We start from the raw sequence: 25,812 nt of genomic DNA, 5'->3' as shown, positions 1-25,812 counted from the left end.
CCCTCTCCTCCCCTCCCCTTCCCATCTTCCCTCCCCCCGTCCTACCGAGCGAGCGCCCTGCACCTGCTTCGCTTGTCTTATCAGCAGAAGCAGCCCTTGGCGCGTGCCTCTTATCTGCCTATCTGTGCTGGAAGGCTGACACCTGCCGCCTCTCACCCCCTCCCTCACACCTGCTGCCGACTGCCGCTATCTGCCTCTTCACATCACCCCCACCCCCCTACGCCGCCGCTCCTCCTCCTCCTCCTCCTCCTCCTCCTCCTCCTCCTCCTCCTCCTCCTCCTCCTCCTCCTCCTCCTCCTCCTTCCCCTTCTTTTCTTCTTTTCAAACACGAGGCTAGACACCCAGGACCCGAAAGAGGGCAATGCAGGGCCGTCGAGAGAGTAACGTCACAGTAGCGGGAGAGTAGCGAGAGAGTAGGGAGAGAGTAGCGGTAGAGCAGAGTTAGAGTAACGTCAGAGTAGCGTTAGAGTAGCGGGATAGTAGCCCGTGTTAACAGCCGCCACATATTCCGGTATCTCTCTATCTGATAAGCTACAGCGGTAAGCAAACACACTTAGTATACAGATGAGTAATTATATGTCTCTCGCACACTAGGTATAACATACCAATGCCTATGCACATCTATACACAAAGTATATAGGCGAACATCTATACATACACAGACGAGTGTTTATATGTATCTCACACTAAAGACACACACAACATCTACACATACCTACACACCAAATATACAGAATAACCATACATAACTAATACACAAACTATACAGACTAACATCTATACACACACCAACGTACAAAACATAAACAAAAATACCAATACGCATAGAAAAAAAAATCACACGGAGCCACCTGTTAGGAAGTCGAAGGACCCTCACCAACACACACGTACCGACGACGCTTGGCGAAGGAACCGACCGAGAGAGCGAGAGGATACGTCGAAGGAACCGACCGAGAGAGCGGGAGATTACGTCGAAGGAACCGAGAGAGCGAGAGGATACGTCGAAGGAACCGACCGAGAGAGCGGGATATTACGTCGAAGGAACCGAGAGAGAGCGAGAAGATACGTCGAGCGGCGCCAAAGAGGAGAGTCGGAAGTCCTGAGTCCGAGAAAGAGTGCAGGTTGCACAGGTTGCTTGCATATCCTCTCCCCCCATCCCTCGCCCATCCTCCTACCTCCCGCCCTATCATCCTTTGCTCCCAACGGCTCACTGAAAGAAATAAAGACGGAAATGGAAATGAAAGGAGGGAGTGAGGGAGGGAAGGAGAGAGAGAGCGAGAAAGAAAGAAAGAGAGAGTGAGAAAGAAAGAGAGAGAGTGAGAAAGAGAGAGAGTGAGAAAGAGAGAGAGCGAGAAAGAAAGAGAGAGTGTGAAAGAGAGAGAGAGAGAGAGAGAGAGAGAGAGAGAGAGAGAGAGAGAGAGAGAGAGAGAGAGAGAGAGAGAGAGAGAGAGAGAGAGAGAGAGAGAGAGAAAGCTTCGGATCGAGCTCGACGTTCCCACGGCAAAGAAAGCTCCTCCCACGCTCCTCACTTGGACAGCCACGCTCCTCCGCCATCATCTTGGCTCCCGGACCGTATAATTGTTCGTGGCTCCTCCTTCCCCCTCCCCTCCCCCTCTCCTTCCCCTTCCCCTCCACCTCTCTCCTTCCCCTCCTCCCACACACATACACCGTCGCTAGATACGGAACTCCTCCTCCTTCTTCTTCTTCTTCCTCCTTCCGCCTTTCTTCCTTTCCCTCCCTCCCTCCCTCTCTATCTATCACAATGTACCTATAGATAGAGATGGTGAATGGGGGGGGGGAGGTCCCATTCGACCTAGCGTGCTTCTCGCGTGGTCGTCGTGGCGCTCCTACGGCCTGGTCGTCATGAGGAAGAGGGGGTAGGGGGTGGTCATGAGAGCGAGAGGGGGGGGGGGATCACGATGATGACGAAAGAGTGACGTGTCGTCTTCGTGTCATCCCCCTCCCCTCCCCTACCTCCCCCCAATCACCACGCCCACCCCACCTCCTCTCACGCCAAATTAAACAAAGAGGTAAAGTAACAGGAACAAGGGGGAGCTTTAGAAATAACATGGGTACCTGCACCAGCTCACTCGAACGTTGAAACGCGGACATCTTGACTCACCGATTCAACGCACTGACTCACGCACGCACTGACCTCAACTCACTGACTCACACGCACTGACCTCAACTCACTGACTCACACGCCCTGATATCAACTCTCTGACTCACACCCACTAATCTCACCTCAGACTCAACCATCGACCTCAACTCACTGAAAAAACTCACTCAGTCATAGAAAAACTTACCTGACTGACTGGCAGGAGCATGAAAGAGAGGAAGGAACTTGACTGAGCATTCCAAGACTCTTTAACATAAACAAACAAACAAACGAACAAAAATGTCAATCGGACATGGCTAACGTATAGGCCTATGCACGAACTTCTTTGAGGTCTGGAATATATATTTGTTTTTCATCTCACACAAATTCAGAAAAGAAGATGTCCGGGTTTAATATGAGTGGGAAGACATACGAGAAAAAGGTCTACCGGTTAGGTCTAGATTAATTAAAAAGATAGCAATGTATTAGCTACGAGTTCAAGAGAGTTCAAAGTTGACGGTGCAATGAGACATGGAATGAGATTCTTTTATACTGGATAGAGGATAGGCAGAGCGGGGGTAGGGGGGTCACCCTGAGGGATATATCACAGGATGAGGGGAGGGACGTTTGCCCCCCCCCTTCCCCCCTCCCCCGCTCCCGCCCCCTCCTCCGGGCGTCGAGACTTACCTGTGTCGAGCAGTGTGGGGCGGTGGGTGTGCGGGTCGTGCAGTGGGTAGGGAATGGTGGGCGTGGGCGGGGGTTGCGCCTCACGCTGCGCCTGCGACAGGTCCACGGGGCGGTGGGCGGCGTGTGGGCCCGGGTGGTGTGGCGTGGGCGGCAAGGAGGCTGTGGGCGTGCTCTGAGGTACGGAGGACGGAGGGTAGCCGCCCACGGGCGTGCCAGCATGACCATTCACACCGCCCAGCTCCGTCATCACGCCATCGTTCTGCGGGAACACGTCGGGCGCGGGTTAGGCTCTCGCCCTGTTTCGCGGGTGCCACTGCCCCTCATAATACTTGTGAATTCTTATCAACAGTAAGCAAAAATAACAATGCGAATGCTACTGCTTATTACAATACAACAGTTGTACCTCAGTAACAGCACTAAAAACGCGACCAACCAACAAAGCCAACCTACCTGTGTGTAGAAGTGCTGCGGCGCGGGAATGGGCGAGGCGGCGGCGGCGGCGGCGGCGGTGTAGGAGACGAGGGCGTCGCTCACGCCCGGCCAGTCCTCGCGCCCTTCGAGGCCTGCGTAGCCGTAGCCTCCGCTCTGCAAGCAAGACGGGAATGGGAATCAGTTAGGCTCTCGATTGGGCTCAAACAAGACGGGAATGGGAATCAATTATGCTCACGAGTGGGTTCAAACAATCACAGGAATAGGAATCAATTACATTCCCGATCAGGTTCAGACTGGCGTTCAACAAAAAACAACAACATTAGAGTTGAACCGATATAAAATAAATAAATAAATAAATAAACTATGGTCCATACCGTGTACATACAAACAAGGTCAGTTCCGAATTTGCACCAATACAAACCCTAGACAGGCCGACTTGTAATTAGACCAAACACCAAGCCAGCCCTGAAAAGCCAGCGTGAATTAGGCGCACACAACCCAAACGCCAACACGTGCTCGATCCCCATAAAAAAATTACTAATTGGCGAAGCGTTCAACCCTGAAACGGACGCGAGCAGAAGCCGCCCGCCCACCCGCCCGCCCGCCCGCCAGCCCATCGGCCACCTCATAAACCCGCCGAAAAAACTCCTCCGCCCATTAACCTCATCGCAAACCCCCCTTCCTCTCCGGGCCCTCGACCTCCGCCCCCTCCCCCCCTCCCCCACCCCTCACAAAAGCCTCTTTCCTAAAACAATTCTATGTTACATTATTTTTTCCCCTCTTCCATCCTCTTAGCCTATCGCTGTCCCATTCCTCATTCCCCTCTCTGCCCTTACCCCACTAATACCCCATCCTTCATTCTCCCTCCCTACCATCCATTCCCCATCTTTCCCTCCCCTCCCTACCCCTACGCCCCATCCTTCACTTCCCTCCCTACCCTATCCTCCACCCCCCATCCTTCACTCCCCTTCCCTACCCCCACCCCTCATCCTTCACTCCTTACCCCTCTACCCCAACCCCCCTCAAACGTTTAAGCGCCCCAACTCCTAATGCGAGACCCACAACAAGCAGGATTCGGTCACAGACGCAATTCGAATCACCCCTTCCCCCTCTCCCCCCCCCCAGGCCCCTTGCCCCTTCGCCATATGCGGTCAATTATATCCCCAGGTGTAACTATGGGGAAGTGTGAATGAGGGGAGAGAGAGAAAAAGAATGTAGGGGAGGACTGACAGGGTATAGGAAAGAGAGAGAGAGAGAGAGAGAGAGAGAGAGAGAGAGAGAGAGAGAGAGAGAGAGAGAGAGAGAGAGAGAGAGAGAGAGAGAGAGAGAGAGAATTATCATTCTCTCTCTCTCTCTCTCAAAACACTCAAAGCACACATCAATGATCACTTCCAGAAAAAAAAAGAAATACAGCGACATTCACAGGCTTTCTCGTCCGAGATTTACTCCCACCAACATGGCCGTCACGCCATCGTTCGTCGGCGGCAAAAACGAGATCCGACTCGGGTGAAACTGGGAAGCACCTTAAACAGCAATAATGTTCCATCATTTCCTAATCCGATTACAGGGAATATTTCGTTGCGTAAAAAAGCGTGTTTGTGTTTATCATGGAAAGAGAAAAGCTCTCTCTTCCCATTTTCTTTTTTTTTTTTACTTTAACCTCTCTCATAAATTACATGTGCAAATACATTGGCAAATGCGTGCTCACACATACACACACACACACACACACACACACACACACACACACACACACACACACACACACACACACACACACACACACACACACACACACACACACTATATATATATATATATATATATATATATATATATATATATATATATATATATATATATAATACACACTTAAACATACAAACACACAAACACACATCCCAAGCTCTTCCCTCGTTCCTCCTATCATGTCTCCCCCCCCCCTCCCCCCCCATCCCCCACCCCACCCCCCCAGCACACAACACGCGTCCCCTCTCCCCTCCCCATCCCCTCCCTCCCCCTCCTCCCCCTCGCCGCCCTCACAACACAAAACCCTCACTATCTATTAAGAGGAAAACCTTGTTGCGGCGGAAAAAGTTAAAATGCGCACGACCACGCGCGCCCGCCGGATGTTGTGGCGCGGGCGGCGACGACCCTCGGCGGGCGGGACAAGAGAGACGACCCTCGCCGACTCCGGGCGGGGGAGTCGTCCGAGGAGAGCGTCGTCTCGGCTCTCGAAGGGGCGGCAGGAGGCACGGGCGGAGGGAGGGCGCCAGCGAGCGACGCGACTGGGCAAAAGAGCCTCGGGCCGCGAGCCCCGCAGAGCCCAGAGCCCTAGAGAGCGATCGCCCCGCGGAAGCGAAACAAAACAAAAACTCGCCATACGTAGCCTCTTATCCGTACATGTTGGTGAGTATTGACTACACTAACAGGGGCGGGAGGAGGAGGAGGAGGCCGAGGGAGCGGCGCCCCTCCCCCCTCCGTCCCCCGGCCCGCCCCCTCCGGCTCTCCCTCTCAGGTGGCGCGTTCCCACGCTCATCCTCGGGCCACGAAGGACGTAACCCCGCCCGCGCCAGCCACCCTTTCGCCCTTCGCTCCGCCGCCGGGCGCGCCGCGTCGCCGGCTCCTCAGCGCCCGCCCGGAGGACAGTCGGGAGACGGAGGGCGTCTTGGCGCCCTTTGACGCCCTTCCCTCCGCCCACCGGGACGCAGGAGGCCTGGGCGAGGCCGCGGAGGAGGAAAGGGCGGCGCACGGGCGCGATCGGGCGTGCGGGCGCGGGCGAGAGTGGCCGGGCGCGGGCGGAGCGAGAGGCGCTGAGTGGCGGGCGTGAGTCAGCAGCCCAGTAGCAGCACGTCCAGTTTTGTAGCTCCTGAGGGGCGACAACCATTACTGTTTTTACCTCGCCCTCCCTTCCCTGCCTCCCTCCCTCCCTCCCCTCCCTCCCTGCGCCTCCTCCCGCTCCTGCTATTCCCGCTTCCTTCCCGTCCGCGATCCCCTCTGCTTCCTCTCCTGGCTGCCCTGCTCCGCTCCTGCTTGCCTTCTCTCTCTCTCTCTCTCTCTCTCTCTCTCTCTCTCTCTCTCTCTCTCTCTCTCTCTCTCTCTCTCTCTCTCTCTCTCTCTCTCTCTCTCTCTCTCTCTCTCTCTCTACCTTGCCACTTTCCTTGTTTGTTTTCCTCGACTAATATAGATCGCCTTTCGCTCTACCCATCCTCTCTCGCCTGTCTCTTGCTTACATCTCTCCTCCCTGTCTGTCAATCCTCCATATTCCTCCGTCTCCTCCTCATTCTTCTCCTCCTCCTCCACGGTCTCTATTTCCTTAATTTTCTCCTCCTTTCCCATCTACTCCTACTCTTCCCTCTCTTTCCTTTCTCCTCCTCCTCTTCCCTCCCTTTCCTTCCTCCCCCTTTCTCCCCCTTGCTTCCTCCTGCTGCCGCCGAGTGAGCAGTCATTAACTCCGGCCTCGGGCTCATCACTCTCCCCTCCCCCCTCCCCCCCTACCCCCGTGCCCCACATGACTATTACTCCTTCATTCACCCTCTCATTTACCTGTCCTCTTCTTCCTTGTTTTCTTTTTGGTATTTTTCCTTTCTTTTTTGTATTCATTTTTGCGTTTTCATTCCATTTCTTTTGTTGTCTTTTCTTTTCTTTTTCTTTTAACAATGTTAAGTTTCTCTCTCTCTCTCTCTCTCTCTCTCTCTCTCTCTCTCTCTCTCTCTCTCTCTCTCTCTCTCTCTCTCTCTCTCTCTCTCTCTCTCTATTTGTCTCTTGTCACTCCCCTCTCTCTCTCTATTTGTCTCTTGTCACTCCCCTCTCTCTCTCCTTCATTCCCTCCCTTCCCTCCCTCTCCCACTCCCACTCCATCCCTCCCTCCCTCCTTTCCCACTCCCTCTCCACCTCCTCTCTCGCTCTCTCGACACAAACACTCACACACTCCCAGATGCCGACCACATGGTTTTATCTCCAGCTATCAACATCCACCCCAGACACCACGACGTTGCTATGCACATGCCTGCTGACTTCCGCGTGTCCCAGCGCATGACGCGATGCACGAGATAAGCACGGATTGACCACCGTCTTCCAGGCCATGCAGCATCGCGGGGTCATGACCTCTTTTATTTTTTGATATGTATTTATTTCATTTTTAATTCATTTTATTATTATCATTATTTATTATCATCATGAACGTCATCACCAATATCACCCTCATCATCACCATAACAACAGCACACTTCCAACCAATCACCATCGCAACCCCAATCACAATCACAACCAGCCACACCATCATCACCACCACAACCATCACCACAATCACCATCATCCACCACCTCATTACCGAAGCCTCCGTCGCCCCTCTCGACAACTGCCTCATCCCACTTCATCACACTTTATAAATTCATCACACTTTATCACCTCATCCCACCTCATCACACTTCATCACCTCATCCCACCTCATTACACTTCATTACCTCATCCTACTTCACCACACTCCCACCTAATCACGCATCCCACATCATCACACTTCATCACCTCATCCCACCTCATCACACGGTCACCTTCGTCATCACATCCACGCAAGATTTATCCGATCAATCACGGGTTCCTCCGAGTCATCCAGCTCGGTCACGTAAGAGGAGAGTTGTAGGGGGGAGGGGGGAGGAGGGGTAAGGGTGTGTGCGTGCGTGCGTGCGTGCGTGCGTGCGTGTGTGTGCGTGTGTGTGTGTGCGTGCGTGCATGTGTGTGTGTGTGCGCGTGTGTGCGTGTGTGCGTGTGTGCGTGTGTGTGTGTGTGTGTGTGTGTGTGTGTGTGTGTGTGTGTGTGTGTGTGTGTGTGTGTGTGTGTGTGTGTGTGTGTGTGTGTGTGTGTGTGTGTGTGTGCTTATATACAACCATACACACTCATATAGTATATATATATATATATATATATATATATATATATATATATATATATATATATATACATTCATATAAGGATAACAAAGAATAAACACACACACATAAATCCACACACACACAAAATAAAAAAAAAACACATCCGCACATACAACCCCCCCTCCACACCCCCACCCCCACCCAAAAAAAAAAAAAAGACACGCACTTCATTAAAACAAATAAAACAATATAACCCCCCCCACCCCCATTACCTCCCCCCCCTCTTCTATGACCACTATATGCCCGAGACTGATCACCCGCTTGGTTAATTTGCATGGCCTTTCTTAGAATTCATGATCCATTTATATGAAAAGCCAGGCATGTGCCGTGAGAAACAGAGAGAGGAGGAGGGGGGAGAGAGGAGGAGGGGGGTGGGGTGAGAGAGGAGGAGGGGGGGGGGGAGAGAGAGGAGGAGGAGCGTGAGGAGAAAGAGGAGGAGGGGGGTGGGGAGAGAGCGGAGGGTGCGGTATGAGGGTGAGGAAGGAGGAAGGAAGGGGGAGGGGGAGGTAAAGGTGCGGTATGAGGGAGGGTGAGGGTGGGGGATGAGGGTGCGGGTTCAGGGAGAAGGAGAGGGAGAGGGAGTGGGAGGGGGCAGGGTGCAGGATTAGGGTTAGGGTGGGGGAGGGGTAAGGTGGGGATGGAGGGACGGAAGAGCGAGGAAGGGTCAGGGGAGGACAGGGAGATGGGGAAGGAGAGGGAATGAGAGGGAGACAGACAGACACAGCGATGCGATGTTGATGCGTAGAATGCGATAAGGCGAAGGGGGAAGATGGAAGGGTGGGAATAAAGGAAACGAGAAATTTTAAAGAAAGAGGAAGAACAGGAAGAAACCGTGATAAAAACGGGATTAAACACAAACCCAAGGGAAACGAGCGCGAACGGGAAGACAGAAAGGGAGAGGAAGAGGAACATGAAGCAAAAGAGGGAAGAGGCGAACACGGAAAACATGGAGAAGAAAAATGATGAGAAACACGGAGATAAAAACCGCAAATAAAAAAGCTAAAAATCACCCGTCCGGAACAAAGAAATAAAAGGAAATAAAAAACACATAAAACAGAGAGAAACAGAAGAAAAAAAAAGAAGAAAAAAAAAACAGAAAAGCCAACAGTCCGGAAATAAGAGCAATAAAAAAAAACAGAAAGAAAAATAAGAGAAAGGACAAAAAATAATAATAATAATAATAAAAAATAAATAAATCAAAACCCGGTCAACCCAACTTATCGACAACAACGACGACAACAGCAACAACAACAACCCTCCATTCACAAACGCAAGATAAACAAGAAGCTGACCGAGTCCCTCATCCCCACCCCACTCCCTCCACCCCCTTCCCCCTCCCCTCCCCGTCCGAATCAATAAAGGAAAGACGGAAAGCGGGACCTAAATCCCCCTACAACTCCCCTCCCTCTCCCCCCTTCTGTGTTCCCCTCCTCCCCCCTCTCCCCTTTCACTTCCCTACAATACTACTAAAATGAAAATAAAAATAAATAAATAAATAAAATAAAATACAAGACAGTAACAAAAAAATCAACAACCAAAGAAGAATAAAAACAAAAACAACACATCAACAACAATAACAACATCAACAAAAACAACACATCAACAATAACAATAACAACTTCAACAAAACAACAACCGCAATAAAAAGAACACATCAACAATAACATCAACAAAATAACAACAGCAACAAAAAGAACACAACAACAATATCAACATCAACAAAATAACAACAACAGCAACAAAAACAACACTTCAACAACAATAACAACATCAACAACAACAATAACAACAAAAACAACAACACAAACCCGAAGACGAATTATTCACATCTAACAAAACCGCTACAACGACCGCAAAAATGTGTCCGAGAATTTCAAGAAAAAGATTGATACACAAAGAAAAAGACGCAAAAAACGAAGAAAAACGAAAAAACAAGAAACTTATACAAAATGAGACGAAGAAGGGAGAGGGAATACACTCCAATAAATAATAATAATAACAATAACGACAAATGATCAGTAAATAATAATAAGCATAACGAACATATATATATATATATATATATATATATATATATATATATATATATATATATATATATATATATATATATAGAGAGAGAGAGAGAGAGAGAGAGAGAGAGAGAGAGAGAGAGAGAGAGAGAGAGAGAGAGAGAGAGAGAGAGAGAGAGAGAGAGAGAGAGAGAGAGAGAGAGAGAGAGAGAGAGAGAGAGAGAGAGAGAGAGAGAGAGAGAGAGAGAGAGAGAGAGAGATAGAGAGAGAGAGAGAGAGAGAGAGAGAGAGAACCAGGAAGAGAAAGAGAAGGTGCGCGCGCGACAGAGACACACCAAGAAAGAGCGAGAGAGAGCGAAAGAGAGAGAGAGAGAGAGAGAGAAAGAGAGAGGGAGCGTGGGAGAGAGCGCGCGTTGGAGGAAACACACATTACACGCTGTCTTGGCCTCGATGGTCGTTAGGGAATGACCAATTATCTCCACCATAGCCATAATTAGCTCCCTGTACCCGCCCCTTCCCCCCTGCTCCCCATCCTCAATCGTAATGCCCCCCTCCTTCACCTACCCTCCCCCTCCCCTCCCGTCCAAATCAAACTGAAATCCCGACGGAAGAAGCAGAAGCAGAAGAAGAAGAAGACGAAGAAGAAGAAGAAAGAAGAAGGAAAGAGAGAGAGGGATAGAGATAGAGAGGGAGAAAATCGAAGAGTCCAAACAGGCCAACAAATAACAACCATAATAAAAAAAATAAACATCTAAAAACAACGATAATTATAACAGTCATAATAATAATAATAATAATAATAATAATAATAATAATAATAATAATAATAATAGCAACAACCACACATAAAAATCTCCAACATTTTGCCAAGCTAAACCCTCATGCCGCGCACGTGCATCATCATCTGCAATTTTTTGTGCAATTCTCGTATCTCTTTTGATTACAGCTTTGATTTTCTGGATTAGCTTACTTACAAAACGAGGTCGAGGCTTCCAGGTTTAATTCGAACACAAACAGAGACAAAAAAGAGAAGAAATTTGTACATTCTATATATACCAAAAAAAGAAAAGAAAAAAAATAACCGAGGTTGATTTTATTAACTTAGATGACTAGCTCCCTAAGGGAGGGGAGAGGAGAGGAGGGGAGAGGGGAGAGGGGAGAGGGAGAGGGATGGAGAGGTGAAGGGAGAGGGAGATACATTTGGAGAGGGATGGGGAGGGATGGACAGGGTGATGGGGAGAGGGAGAGGGATAGAGGAGAATGATGGAGAGGGAGACACAGTAGGGGAGGGAGGGGGAGGGGGAGACGGGGGTTATGCAAGAGCCCCCGAGCAGGTTTTTCCCCAAAGGCAAAATATAAATACGTCCCGATAAGAGGGAGAAAAGCCAGGCCTTTATCTGTGTCTTATCATTCTTATACACCTGTTAAATTGTGACAAAATCTTAAGTGGAGAAGATAGAGGAAAGGAGAAGGAGGGAGAGGAGGAGGAGGAGGAGGAGGAGGAGGAGGAGGAGGAGGAGGGAGGAGGAGGAGGAGGAGGAGGAGGAGGAGGAAGAGGAAAAAGAGGAGGTGGAGAGGAAGGGAAGGAGGAGGAGGAGAAAGAAAAGGAAGAGAGGGAGAGGAAGAGAAAATTGATGAAGATGAAAAAGAAGAGTGGAGAGAGAAAAGAGGAAAATAGAGGAAATTCTAAAAAATGGAGAAATGGTAATATGGTGGCAGAAAAGAGAGAGAGAGAGAGAGAGAGAGAGAGAGAGAGAGAGAGAGAGAGAGAGAGAGAGAGAGAGAGCAGAGGGGAGGAGGTAGAGTAACGGAGAGAATTACACATGAATTCTATTCACAGGAACACATACATTATTTTCTCCTTTCTTATTCTCTCTCTTCCCCCCTCCCTTCCTTCGCTTTCCCTTCTTTCTGCCCACCTCCTATCAACTTCCAGTCTTCCCCTACCTCACCCACCTCAACCTTTTCTCTCTCCTCTTCCCGGTTTCCCCTCATCGCACCTGCCCTTGCCCTCAAACCGTCCCCTCTCCCTAGCCTCTAGCCCTTCCCCTTCTCCTTACCCTCAACATTTACCCCTTCCCCTTCTCTCTAGCCCCCGCTCCCTTAAATCTCTAACCCCTCCCCTCCCCTCAATCTCTACCCCCTACCTTACTCTCCCCTCCCTCCAACCTCTCCCCACTCCCCCACTCCTCTCCTCCTCACCCCCTCTCCCTCCAACCTCTCCCCACTCCCACTCCTCTCCCCTCCCTCCCCTCTATTCAACCTCTACCCCCTCCCCTCCCCACCTCTCCTTCCCCCTCCCCTCGCCCCGGACGCGAAGAATGCTCGGCGCGGTGACGTACGGGACAGGCAGGTTAAACTCGAGGGTAATTTTTGCCTCGGCTGGAGCGCAACGCCACGGGTCAACGGGAGCCTGGGAACGTCTTAGAATCTCCCCCCCCCCCTCCCTCCCTTCACCCTCTGCCCCCCTCCCTCCCTTCACCTTCCTACTCCTTACTTCCCCCCTCCCTGCCTTTCTTCACCCTCCTTCCTCTTCTCTCCTCCCCTCCCTCCCTCCCTCCCCCTCCGCTCCATCGTCTCTTTCCTTCTTTACTCCCCCCCTCCCTTACACTCCCCTATCCGTCCTTCCCCCCGTTCCAGAAACTGTATTTCTCCTTCCTCCTTTTCCTCATCCGCTCCTCTTTCTCCCTTTCCCGCACCCTGCCATCATTTCCTTGGAATATGAGGATAAAAACAGATACTTCCAATTTCCTCCTCATCCTCCTTCTCTTTCTTCTTCTGCTTCTCCTTCCTCCTCTTCTCCCTTTTTCCTTCTTCTCTTTTCTTCTTCTTTACTTTTTTTTTCTTCTCTTTTCCTCCTTCTCCTCCATGCATTCTCCCCCTTCTCCCCCATAGCCTCCTCCGGCTCATACGTTACTGCATTAATTTCGTTTTTATTATCATTATCTTATCGTTTTTTTGTTTCACATCCCCCTTCCTTCCTCCTTTAAAATGGACTCTCTCATTTTCCTTTAATAACAAGGGACTTTGCGGGCGGAGTGCAGTTCTCTCCCTCTCTCCCTCTTCCTCTCCACCTCTCCCTTCGGAGGAGGAGGAGGAGAAGATGAAGAAGAAAGAGAAGGAGAAGAAGAAGAAGAAAGGGAAGAAAGAGAAGGAGAATAATAAGAAGAAAGGGACGGAGAAGAAGGAAAATATGGACGTGTCTATGTATGCATAAAACGAGTGGAAAAAAACAACAACGAAAAACGAAGCTGAAACGAGAAAAAAAACGAAAAACGAAGAAACTGAAACAAGAAACGAATTCCTTTTCCTCCCAAGTACAGACGGGCGCGGGGCCATCCACACTCCTCCTGCAACTCCTGCATTGGCTTACGTCACTTCAGTTTCCTGTGATTTCCCCCCCTCTCTCTCTCTTTCTTTCTTTCTTTCCCTCGTTCTCTCTCTCTCTCTCTTTCTCTATCTTTATTTCTTTCGTTCTTTCTTTCTTTCTTTCTTTCTTTCTTTCTTTCTTTCTTTCTTTCTTTCTTTCTTTCTTTCTTTCTTTCTTTCTTTCTTTCTTTCTTTCTTTCTTTCTATCTCTCTCTTTACATGGAAGATCAACCAGATAAAAAAAACACAAATACTGAAATACAAAGAAAAAAAAGAAGAAAAAAAGGCAAATAAACGCAAACAACGAAGAGGAGGGAGGGAGGGAAAGAGAGAAGGAGGGAAGGAAAGAAGAAGGGAAGGAGAGAAGGAGGGAAGGAGAGAAGGAGGTATGGAGGAGGAGAGAAGGAGGGAAGGAAGGAGGGTAGGAGGGTGGAGGGGAGGGGAGGGGGAGGGAATGACGGTGTGTGTGCGTGCATGTGGGTGGCGCTGCATAAGAAGTCGCGTCGTGGTAGTTACATGGCGTAACTACAATCGTAAAAAGAAAAAAAACAACTCAGAGACAAAAACAGATAAAAAAGCCAATGAAAAAAACAATTAAAAGAATAAAACAAATAAAAATGCCAATGAAAAAAACAAAACAAAAAAGACAAAAAAACAAATAAAAAAGCCAATGAAAAAAACAACTAAATGACAAAACAAAAACAAAAAAAATGAAACTCACGGCGAAATACACATTTATTCGTCACGGTGGAAGGGATCGGGACGGACTTAATTAGCGACATCAGTTGTGGAAATGGGAGGGGCAATGCGGGGGGGGGGGGGGGAAGGGGGGGGGGGATTATTACAGATACGGGTAGACGTATGGGTAGGGATAACGGGTACGGGTTGCGGGTTACGGGTACGGGTAGGAGTAAAGGTGCGGGGAAATGGGGGAGAGAGAAAGAGTGGAGAAGAGACAGGGAGCAGGGGAAGGGAGGAGAGACAGAGAGTAGGAGAAGGGAGAAGAAGCAGAGAAAGGGAGAAGAAACAGGGAGCAGGGGAAGGTAAGAGAGACACAGCGGAGAGACAGGGAGCGGAGAAAACGAGGAGAGACAAGGAGCAGGGAAAAGGAGAGACAGTGAGCAGAGAAAGGGAGGAGAGACAGAGAGTAGGAGAAGGGGGAAGAAGCAGAGAAAGGGAGAAGAAACAGGGAGCAGGGGAAGGTAAGAGAGACACAGCGGCGCAGGGGAGAGAGGGAGAGGAGGTTGCGTGTACCTCGAGCATTAGCGTCCTTCCGCCCTCATTACGGCGACTCCGCGACCTCCACTCTGCATTAACCATCCCTAACTACCCACACAACGTTAATTGCTCCATTGGTGCACAGGTAACATGCCCCGCTTATCGTGGGAGCGGCGAGGGTGGCTCCGTGCGCTACCCGGCCGCTCGCTCCTGAAACCGCCGCCACCGCCGCCGAGGGGAACCAAACAAAACAACACAAGGCGGAAAGGAGGGGCTGCGTGCTGCTGTGCAATGCGCTTCATTTCGAAAAAAAGGGAGGGAGAGAGGGAGGGAGGGAGGGAGGGAGGGAGGAAGGGAAGGAGGGAGGGAGGGAGGGAGGGAGGGAGGGAGAGAGCGAGGATGGGAGGGAGAGAGGGAGGGAGGGTGGAAGGAAGGAGAGGGAGAGAGAGAAAGATATACAAATATATAAATAAACACAGATAGGTAGACAAAACGAAAAATAAAACAAAACAAAAAATGAAAAACGGAAAGATCCAGAACGAGGAAAAGAGAGAAATGAGAATAACCCCCCCCCTACGACCACCACCCTTCCCCCTCCCTCTCATTTCCCACTAGCGATCTCCTAATGTAGATACTTCTAGAGGCCATGACACGAGGAGCGGCCGGCTGGAACACCTTTTTTTCGCTTTTCTTTGGCCTGTTTTTCTCTCTCTTTTTTTGAGTGTTTTTTCTTGTTTGTTTTTCTGGTTTGTGCTGTCTTGGGCTTCCCATGGCTGGACGTGTGAAAGAGAAAGAGAAAGAGAATGAGAAAGAGAAGAAAAGAGAGAAGAAGAGAGAGAAGAAGAGAGTAAGAGAGAAAGAGAGAAAGAGAGAGAGAGAAAGAGAGAAAGAGAGAGAGAGAGAGAGAGAGAGAGAGAGAGAGAGAGAGAGAGAGAGAGAGAGAGAGAGAGAGAGAGAGAGAGAGAGAGAGAGAGAGGTGAAATAAAATGAGAAAGAGAAAAAGAAAGAGAAAGAGACAGAAAAAAGAAACAGTAAAATGGAGAGACATAAAAAAAGAGGGAGAAAGAGGGAGATACATATAGAGAGAAAGGGAAGACAAGAAAGAGGAACCCACGCTTATTCAAATCAATTAGCCATCTTCTCTTTCTCACCCTCTGCTTTAACGGTCATTTTCCCATGACTAAAACTGTTTCTCTTTACCGACTCTTCCTTCGGACAGAAACGTAAACTCCCTAAACTTTAAAGAAAAAGAAAAAAAAAGAAAAATTCTTCTATTACCATAACAAAAACAATTACTACCAGTAATAAAGATGATAACAAAATCAATAAACGCAAACGACAATAAACAAAAACATCAAAATATCAAATCATAATAATGATAAAAATGATTATAATAACAACATCAAGAAAAGAAAAGAAGAAAGAAAAAAACATATTTGCGAGAGGTTTCCAGCGGCCGTTGCGCAAGTCCGAGACAATGGAAGAAAAGGGGTAGAAGGAAAAGAAAGATAAAGATGAATAAGAAAAGAGCGGAAGAGGAAGGGTGTTTTAGGAACGAGTACAAGAAGAAATTTAAAAAATAGGGAAATGTTGACGGCAGGAGAAAAGAAAGAGTGGCGGGGGGGGGAGAGAGAGAGAGAGAGAGAGAGAGAGAGAGAGAGAGAGAGAGAGAGAGAGAGAGAGAGAGAGAGAGAGAGAGAGAGAGAGAGAGAGAGAGAGAGAGACCGCGGGGGTAAACACCCGATCACGGAGGAGGAGGACGGAGGCGGAGAGGGCGGGGGGGCGGGGGGAGGGGGAGGGGGGGAGGGGGCAATCGCGCCCGCACTTTACACAAATTAGCGGGCAATCTCCGCATGCACCGCGACCCGCTGGCTAAAACACAAGGTCTGAGCGGGAGAGGAGGTCGAGGCGGGTCAGGGGGCGTGGCGGAGGATGCAAGAATAACGTGAGCGGCGTTCCGGTGGGCGTGGCCTGGACCGATTGCATCACGGCTGCAGATGTCACGGGGGCGCCGTTGCCGTGACCTCCGACCTCCCGGGTCAAATTATCTCGGCGGGGGCATGGGAGGCGCGCCGAGGAGCCAACATGGCGGCCGATGACGCTGCGCCCCGCGGGCCTTCAGTCCCGCACGCGGCGCCCACGGAGACACGCGGGCGTCGCCGATTTCCATGGGATGCAAATACACCCTCGGCAAGGCCACACGCCCGACGAGAGATGTACAGACATTTACAATATACTCTATTCATACACATGTATAAATGAGCACACATAGTCCACGAAGAACGGTACAAACATAACATATATTGACACGAATTTTCTAATAACAACAATAATAATGATGATGATGTAAAACAAAGAATTTCATATTTCACAAGTAAGCGGGGAAAGAAAATCAAAAAAATATAAAAAAAGATGGCAAATCAGTCATAATTTCGCGTTTCCCTCGAAAGGCAACGTCCGACCGATCGAACCAGTAAACGAAACAGCCCAAATGAACCAGTCCCATACACTACTTCGAACCACTGAACGAAGCAAACGAATACACTTGGCAACACATCGCTTTCACATCGGTTTAAAGTCCAATCAAATGGGTGAAAAAAATTGTGACACTGAAGCAAAACAAGATGGAGGGAGCCGGGGCGGGGAAAGTTGAATCGAATCGCGCCTTCTCGAGGTTCCTTTGTTCGATAGGCCTAGGCGCTCACACAGGCACCTCCTTCACTTCCTTTAGGTTGGAAGTATGGAAGCCATGCTGTTTATGTGGGTGTATGCACAGGCTCGCACATACAAACACGCAGGCACACACGCTCGCGCGCACACGCATACACACACACACACACACACACACACACACACACACACACACACACACACACACACACACACACACACACACACACACACACAAAATTCCCTTTTCCTCCAAGAAATACCTGAGCGGCGGCCAACACCCCGAACGCGCTCTCCCAGGTGATCGTCTTCGCAGCGAGGGCTCCTTCGTGCACGCGCGTGGTCGTCCTCAGGATCAGGACTGTCTGCGGGCGCGGGAGGAGGGCGGCGGGCGGGCGCAAGGGCGGCGGCGACGAGGCGGGCGGCAGCACAAGCAACAAGGTGCCGCCGGCAGGTGTGAGAGGTGGCGACTGCGGCTGCGGCGGCGGTGATGCTGGGGGCCCTGAGATCCGCGCCGGGGATGCCCCTGCCGTGCCCTCGCTGCTCTCTGGGGGTCACCTGCCCCGGGCGGGTCACGACCCCTCCGTCATCATCCCGACGAACACAACTGCAACGCATCTCTCACGCTGCCGCCCCCTTCCCCCCCTTCCTCTCCCCCTCCCCCACTTCCCCCACCCACTATCTCCCCATCTCCCCCCCTTCCTCCTGCCGAATCGCTACAACATAATGAACGAATTAGAGAGTTGGAGGACGGGGCGCCGACTCCGGGATATCCTGTGTGCACTTTGGCTTCGGCTAATGCAGATGCTGCCGTAAGTACACAGGGAAGGAGGGAGGGAAGAGGGGGAAGGAGGGGGGGCGTGAACAGAAGGGTACGAACATTCCCACCAGGTAAAAAAAAAAAGAAAGAAAAGTACATCTCACAAGACACATTCGAGCATCCATTTTTCATTGCGTCTTTACATACCTGCGCTTCCGCCCCTATCCCCCCTCCCCTTCCTGGCTCCCTCCAGGCCGCCCTCTCGTTCTTCCTTTCTCCTCCTCTTCTATTTCCCTCCCTTCCTCTCGCCTTCCCTCCATCAATACCCTCTTCTCTTCCTTCCACTCATGTTCCCTCCTTCCCTCCCGCCTTTCCTTCTTGCCTCCGTTCCTTAGCTCCATCTCTCCCTTCATCCTTCCCTCCATTTCCCCCTTCCCCCTCTCCTTCTTCTTCTTCCCTCCATTTCTCCTTCTTCCTTTCCTTCATCTACATCCCTCCATCTCATCCTTCTCCCCTTCCTTCTCTTCTCCGTCACTCCATCTCTCCATTCCCTTCTCACCTTCCTTCCTCTCTCCGTCCATCCATCTCTCTTTCCTCCCCTTCTCCCCTTTCTCCCTCCCTTCCCTCCCTCCCCATCCACCTGCTGCCTCTGCCTGGCGCCACACAGGAGTCCCCCCTCACCCCCTTTCGCACTTTCATCCCGCCAGGCTTAAAATACCTTATTTAATTACTCTTGAGAATTCCCAGAGATAAGTAGGCCTATCTTGCAACTCGTCAAATTCTCTTCTTTTTTACGTAAACGACGGAATGATATCAAATCAAGTCGCTTATTCTTCGAGAACCCGATCTTTTGTTTAGAACCGAAGAAGTTGACTGAAAAGTGAGGTAAATAGAGAAGATGGGAGAAAGGGAAACAAGAGAAAAAATAAGAATACTGCAGAGAGAGGGAGAGGGAGAGGGAGAGGGAGAGGGAGAGGGAGGGAGAGAGGGAGAGAGGGAGAGAGGGAGGGAGGGAGGGAGAGGGAGGGAGGAGAGAGAGAGAGAGAGAGAGAGAGAGAGAGAGAGAGAGAGAGAGAGAGAGAGAGAGAGAGAGAGAGAGAGAGAGAGAGAGAGAACCAGAGCGAGACAACGGAAGAGGTTGAGGTGAATTATCCATAATAAGCCCCGAGGTGACCCCGGGTGTATGGGGACCCGCCCCACGACGCTCTCTCACGACCCCGGTAACACTTCCCCCCTCCTCCTCTCCCCTCCCCTTGCCCCTCCCTCCCTCCTCCCCCCTTTGGTGTTCCCGACTCCAAGACCTGGAATGCTGAGGCTGGAACATCTCCGAGAGCATCAACCTCCTGTTTCCTCATGTGCTCTCTCTCTCTCTCTCTCTCTCTCTCTCTCTCTCTCTCTCTCTCTCTCTCTCTCTCTCTCTCTCTCTCTCTCTCTCTCTCTCTCTCTCTCTCTCTCTCTCTCATGAATATTTCTGTTTAAGTGTGTCTGTATATAATGTTCACCGCAACTATGTCGCCATCTTGATTTGCTTTACACACACACACACATCTACAGGAAAACGGATAACTATATGAAAGAAAAAACGAAGAAAAAGACAGACGCAGAGAAAGTACACTGAATTGAAAAAAGAGAAAAGGACAAGCGACAAACAGACACATAGAAAGCACACACACCTCACAAGACCAACAATTAAAAAAAAAACGAGCTAAGGGGACATAAAAAAAAGAAAGAAAAAATCGTACATCAACACCATTTGGCTGAGCAAGCTGTGTCGCCAGATGCTGCCTGTGAGTGCCATGTGATCAGTGCCCCGACCTGGGTACTTTGCCCCGCTCTCATTTCGGCTCAGAGGGTGGTGTGGAGGGCGGGGGTAGGGTGGGGGTATTAATTACGTGGTTGTATAGAGATTGGAATTAGGTATTTCCGTGCAAGACACATGTACTTATACAAAACCCTTTATCTCAACTCAATCATCCATTCACTCATTCATTCACGTATTCACTTAATCTCTTGCACTCATTCATGTAATCACTCACACTCACTCATTCATTCATTCGCCCATTCAATCATTCTCTCGCTCCCTCCCTCCCTCACTCACTCCCTCCCCTCCCTATCCCTCCCTCATTCTCCTTCTCCCTCTCACTCCCTCACTCTCCTCTCTCTCCCTCCCTCACACGCGTCGGCCGCAGCGAGGACGCGTGGCAGGCGGCGGCGGCGGCGGCAGACAGCGAACCCGGCAGTGGCTCCGCGCCGGCCGGTCACCACACCACCTGCACGGCTCTCGCACCCTCTGTCCTGCATGACTCCCCTCCCTACAATGCATATCGTGTGTGTGTGTGTGTGTGTGTGTGTGTGTGTGTGTGTGTGTGTGTGTGTGTGTGTGTGTGTGTGTGTGTGTGTGTGTGTGTGTGTGTGTGTGTGTGTGTGTGTGTGTGTACATATATACATATATATACATATATATACATATATATACACATATATATGTACGTATGTATGTATGTATGTATGTATGTATGTATGTATGTATGTATGTATGTATGTATGTATGTATGTATGTATGTATGTATGTATGTATGTATGTATCTGTGTGTGTATGTGTGTGTGTGTGCGTGTGTGTAAATATATAAATATAAATATAAATATAAATATAAATATAAATATAAATATATATAAATATATATATATATATATATATATATATATATATATATATATATATATAAATAAAAAAACAGAGAGAGAGAGAGAGAGAGAGAGAGAGAGAGAGAGAGAGAGAGAGAGAGAGAGAGAGAGAGAGAATCGTAGAACATGTGGTTCGCACATGAGGAATAGAGACACCACAGGGCCCATGTAACCCTTACCCCCCCCCCCCCCCTCATACACCCCCCAGTCATGCATCAGTTTTTCCCTCCCCCCCCTTCTCTATCGCTCTCTGGGGGCGATCCCAATGCTCAGCATCACAAAGTCGCCTCAACACACTTAATGCTTATTCTTAGTGAAATAGAGCCTTTCATTCATCGGCTCTGCTCGTCCTTCCTTTCACCCTTAATTCGTGTATGTCATTCACGTTGTCATACAGAGCTACTGATGTACAAACATAGGCACAAACACACATTTCATGTGTTTCTTTCACTATTAGTAAACTGCGTACGTGTGTGCGCAACGAGGCAGCGAATTCCGTACATGTGAGTGAAACAAGACAGCGACTAACGTACACGTGTCTACAGCAGGAAAGAGTATAATGTATATTTGTGTACGGTACGACAACAAACCACGTACATGTGTGTATAGCAAAAATAAGTTCATTGCGTGCATTGGTGCACAGAAAGACAAACAAAATCACGCGTCTGTGTGTACAATAACATAACGAAATATGCACATGTGTGAGCAGCAGAACAACGAAATACGTTCATGTGTATACAGTAGGAGTGCATTGCCGTGTACGTCCGCAGGTTCAGGTAAACCAGATGTTGAGATAGAATTATGATGATCGGAATGGACCGCGAGTGAAGGGAGCAGAGGGAGGGGAGGGAGGGAGTAAGGGAGAGGGAGGGAAAGGGAGCGAGGTAGTGGGATTGGGTGAGGGGGAGGAGGAAGAGAGGTAGTGAGAAGGGGAGGGGTGAGGTTGAGAGGTTGAGGGAGGGAGGGTAAGAGGTAGGAGGTGGATGGGATGGGGGTGAGGGTGAGAGTGAGGGAGTGGAGGAGGGGAGTAGGGGGGAGGGCGGGATGGTGGCGCCTGGCTCTACACCAGACATAAGTGTGGCTTCAAGGAGCTCCACTCGGCCCCTCCCCTCCCCAACCTCCCCGCCCCCTCCACACACCAGCTGGTCACACTTCCTCCCGCCGCACAACTTCCTCCCGAGGTCCGCATCCATAAAACGCGTCCTCCGCCGGGCCATTAGCGCCCTTCGTCCCGAGTGCGCAAGGGCGGTTTTGGCTTGCCTCCGTGGCCGCGGGCTTGCGTCCTCCTCCTGCTGCTCCTTCGTCGCGCACAAATCCAGGGATTCGCGGCGCACTTACGGGTCATTTAATGCCTCGAACGCTATGATTTGGCTCCCGCGTCCCGGCGGCGGAGGAGAGCGACGCTGTCATTGGCGTCGCGGGAGGACGCGGCACATCCTGCCGCCGCCGCCGATCCCGCGTGTCGCCACTGACCGCGCCCCCAGAGCCTACTTTGGGCGGCCGTGTGGAGGCAGCTTTGTGCGCGCCTGTGCGTGCGTGCGTGCGTGCGGGTGTCTATAATGATTACAGTGTGATTACCATCTCACCTGTGACCTTGCCTGACCCGGTAAGTCACCAGCCCGGGGCACTTCCTCTGCCCGGCGCACAAGCAGCCCTCCTGCCGAGGGCATAAGGGCCGAGTTGGCCTGCGCGGCGGCGGATGCGGCCTTGGTGCTCATCCCTCGAGGGTCCCCGCTGTCTCAGATTTGAGCCTCGCGGCGCCGCACCACATCCGGCCCTGCGCTGCCCCGCCGTAAGGGCGTAATTGGCGTCTTGGCATCGGCGGGATAAGACACTCATGCCAGGTAAATCCTGGTGATAATTTACCACATCCGGCGCTGAACTCACGTCTCTCTGGAGTTTATCGCCGACGACGCCGCAGCGGAGCCGAGCGCTCCTGCTCCTTCCACAGGCCGCCCTCTCGCCGAGAACGCCTTTCCCGCGCCCACGCCCGCCCTCGCAAACCCTGGCGAGCAGAAGGTGGAGGAGGACAAGGAGGAGGAGCAGCGGCAGCAGGAGAACGAGGAGGAAGAGGAGGAGGAGCCGCCGCGGCTCCGAAGAAGCGGTCCCTGTGTGGGTATGTCCTGGCCCAGATTTTCCCACGGGGTGAGTAAGGTTCCCACGGCTGGCGGTCTCCTCCTCCCCTCCCCGCCCCTGCCCGTCTCCACCCTCCTCCCCGTGCCCTGCCCCTCCTCCCTGCCCCTCCTCCCTGCCCGGCCGCAACTGTTGCACACCTTTTCCATCACAACGCTGAGGAGAAGGATGCTGGCGACCGCTGCCTTTTACACGGCCGCTGGGCGAAGCAGGCCGGCGCATTGCAGGCCTTTCTGCGCCGCGGCAAATGCCAACCGCGCCGCACACTCGGCTACTTATCCTACTTCTCCTACTTCTACTTCTACTTCTACTTCTACTTCTCCTTCTTCTCCTACTTCTGCTTGCGATTTCCCACGGGAGACAGAAGAGGTGGGATGAGTGAGTGTAGGGCCGTGAAGGAATTAGGGACGGACGGAGAATGAGAAAGAGAAAGGGAGAGAGAACAAGAGAAAGAAAGAGATCGAGACCGAGAAAGAATAAGAACGAGAGTACGAAAGATAAAAAAGAGAAAGTAAAAAAAAAAGAAAAGAGAAAAAAAACGGAAAAAACAGCTCTCGAGGGGCGTGCGTGCGTGCGATCGGGAGTGTGTCGCGGCGGTGAACGTAGCAGGAGTGTGGGAAGATCATCCGCCCCGCACACAAGGGTCGCACACCTCTTTGGCTATGCAGGAATGTCCTGATTAACATTACTGCGGCGCACAAGACTCCTTCGCCGCCTATGGGAACTCCCTCACGCACGCACGCACGCACGCGACACGGCCTATCGATCTGCCTGTTTTATCTTGCACATCTTTTTATCTGTTTATCTTGCATATCTGTCTGTCTGTCTGTCTGTTTATCTCGCATATCTGTCTATCTGTCTGTCTGTCTGTTTATCTTGCATCTCTGTCTACTTTCTCTGCCTCTGTCTGTCTGTCTGATTGGTGTTCCTATTCCCAAGACACAAGGGCGGGGCAGACAGATGGATAGACAAGCAGACAAGAACAGCCTATCTGTTTCAATCTCTCTCCTAGAGACACAGGCGCACAAATATGAACACGAAATGCCTGTCTTGTCTGTTCAACTCTCTCACAGACACATACGCAATTGCAGACAGACACAGAGAGGAAATATATAGACACAGATACAACCAGTCAGACACACGCACGCACACACGCAAGCAAGCAAGCACACACACACACACACACACACACACACACACACACACACACACACACACACACACACACACACACACACACACACACACACACACACACACACACACACACACAAACACCCCCACACCCACCCAAACACCCCCACACCCACCCACAGACACCCACCCACCCGGAGCCGCGCAATGTGCCCGGGGAGAGCTAATCATCCCCGGGAGAACTTCCTTTTAATGACTCACAGGTGATGCCGTGGGAAAAGGCTGCTGCCACTCGGAGGAGACTGCACTGCTCGAGGGGGAAGGAGGAAGAGGGCGGGGAGGGAGGAGGGTGGGGGAAGAGGAGGAGGAGGGTGGGGAGGGAGGAGGGTGGGGGAAGAGGAGGAGGAGGAGGAGGGTGGGGAGGGAGGATGAGGATGGGGGAGGAGGAGGAGGAGGATGGGGAAGGAGGAAGAGGAGGAGAGGGAGGAGGAAGATTAGGATGGGGGAGGAGGAGGATGGGGGAGGAGAAGGAGGAGGATGAAGATGGGGAGAAGAAGGAGAGGGGGTGATCCTGTGAATGACAATTCGGGGGAAGTCATATCGTGTGTTATTACAGAACTCTTTGTTCTTTCACTTATGGCCATTCTCTCTCCCTTTATTCTTCAAACCGATCCCTTTCTTATTACATTCTACCCCATCTTATTATTATTATCATTATTCATTATCACTATCATCCTCGTCTCGTCTTCCTCACCCCATCCTACTCCTCGAAGCTCAAGGAGCAACCCAACCTGCCCTCCCTTCCTTCTCCTCCTCCTTTTCCCTCTCTCCTCCCCCCTCTCCCTTCACCCATCTTCCCTCCCTCCCTCTCAACCTCCCTCCCCCTCTCCCTCCTTCCCTCTCTCCCTTCACCCATCTTCCCTCCTTCCCTCCCTCCCTCGCCCTTCCTCCTCCTCTTCCTCTTCCTCCCTTCACCCATCCTCCTCCCCGTCTCCCTCCATTTCACCCGTCTTCCCTCCCTCCCTCCTTCCCTCCATCCCTCTCACCCTTCCTCCTCCTCTTCCTCTTCCCTCCCTTCACCCATCCCCTCCCCCTCTCCCTCCTCCTCGAACGGCCTACACGTACCTGTGAATGAGCGGCTCCACCTGTCCTGGGAAACAGCGGCCCTTCGGCTCCCACGTCCGCCCGCCCGGCCCGGGCTCCCTCTCCTCGCCCTCCTCGTCGCCACCCCCTCCTCACCTCCTCCACCACCCCCACCACCCACCGCGCGCCCTGTCCTCTCGACCCCCTACTACTAATCCGTTTCTCCTTCCCTCCCTCCTTCTCTCCTTTTCCCTTCTCTTCTATTCGTTTTCTCCTGTCTCCCTTCTTTTGATTCTTCTCCCTTCCTTTTTCTGTCTTTCCTTAACTCCTCCTCTCTTCCCTCCTTCCTCATCCCCCTCCCCCTCACCCTCTCTCTTCCTCCTCCACTTCTCTTCCCTCCCCCTTCCCCCATTCCCCCCTTCCTCTCTCCTTATCATAGTTGTCCCACAGGGTTGGGTCTCCCCACCCCCCACACTTGTCCTCACCCCCCCCCACTCCTCATTCACGACTCGTCACCTGTTGTTACGAGAATGGGGTGGGGGAGGGGGGAGGGGGAGTCAGAACGAGTCCCTTCATTCGCAAAAACACTTGCTTGTAAAA

At 51.1% G+C, this 25,812-nt stretch overlaps 1 protein-coding gene across 1 annotated transcript; it reads right to left on the bottom strand.

Moving 5' to 3' along the window:
* Positions 1-2,687: 2,687 nt before the first annotated feature.
* On the bottom strand, positions 2,688-22,580 carry LOC113809683 (actin-binding protein WASF1). The gene is made up of 4 exons (XM_070126064.1): positions 22,449-22,580; positions 17,681-17,962; positions 3,236-3,370; positions 2,688-3,044 (listed from the first exon to the last, which is right to left on the bottom strand). Exons 1-4 carry the CDS (start codon positions 22,578-22,580, stop codon positions 2,703-2,705), a joined length of 891 nt encoding a protein of 296 aa, XP_069982165.1. The 3' UTR covers positions 2,688-2,702.
* Between the last annotated feature and the right edge of the window lie 3,232 nt (positions 22,581-25,812).

Source organism: Penaeus vannamei, chromosome 10, assembly GCF_042767895.1.
Source record: "Penaeus vannamei isolate JL-2024 chromosome 10, ASM4276789v1, whole genome shotgun sequence".
In the NCBI taxonomy this organism is placed as follows: Eukaryota; Metazoa; Arthropoda; class Malacostraca; order Decapoda; family Penaeidae; genus Penaeus; species Penaeus vannamei.
Note: the sequence above shows the minus strand (reverse complement) of the source record. Positions and strands in the feature narration are given on the sequence as shown.

Bases quoted from the DNA above. Each gene is read 5' to 3' on its own strand.
- LOC113809683 (XM_070126064.1), bottom strand. From the start codon at position 22,580: ATGAGCACCAAGGCCGCATCCGCCGCCGCGCAGGCCAACTCGGCCCTT. The intron at 17,963-22,448 runs GTGAGATGGTAA...TGACCCCCAGAG, and splicing joins CGGGTCAGGCAAGGTCACAG to AGCAGCGAGGGCACGGCAGG. The intron at 3,371-17,680 runs GTATTTCTTGGA...TCTTGCTTGCAG, and splicing joins GGGTGTTGGCCGCCGCTCAG to AGCGGAGGCTACGGCTACGC.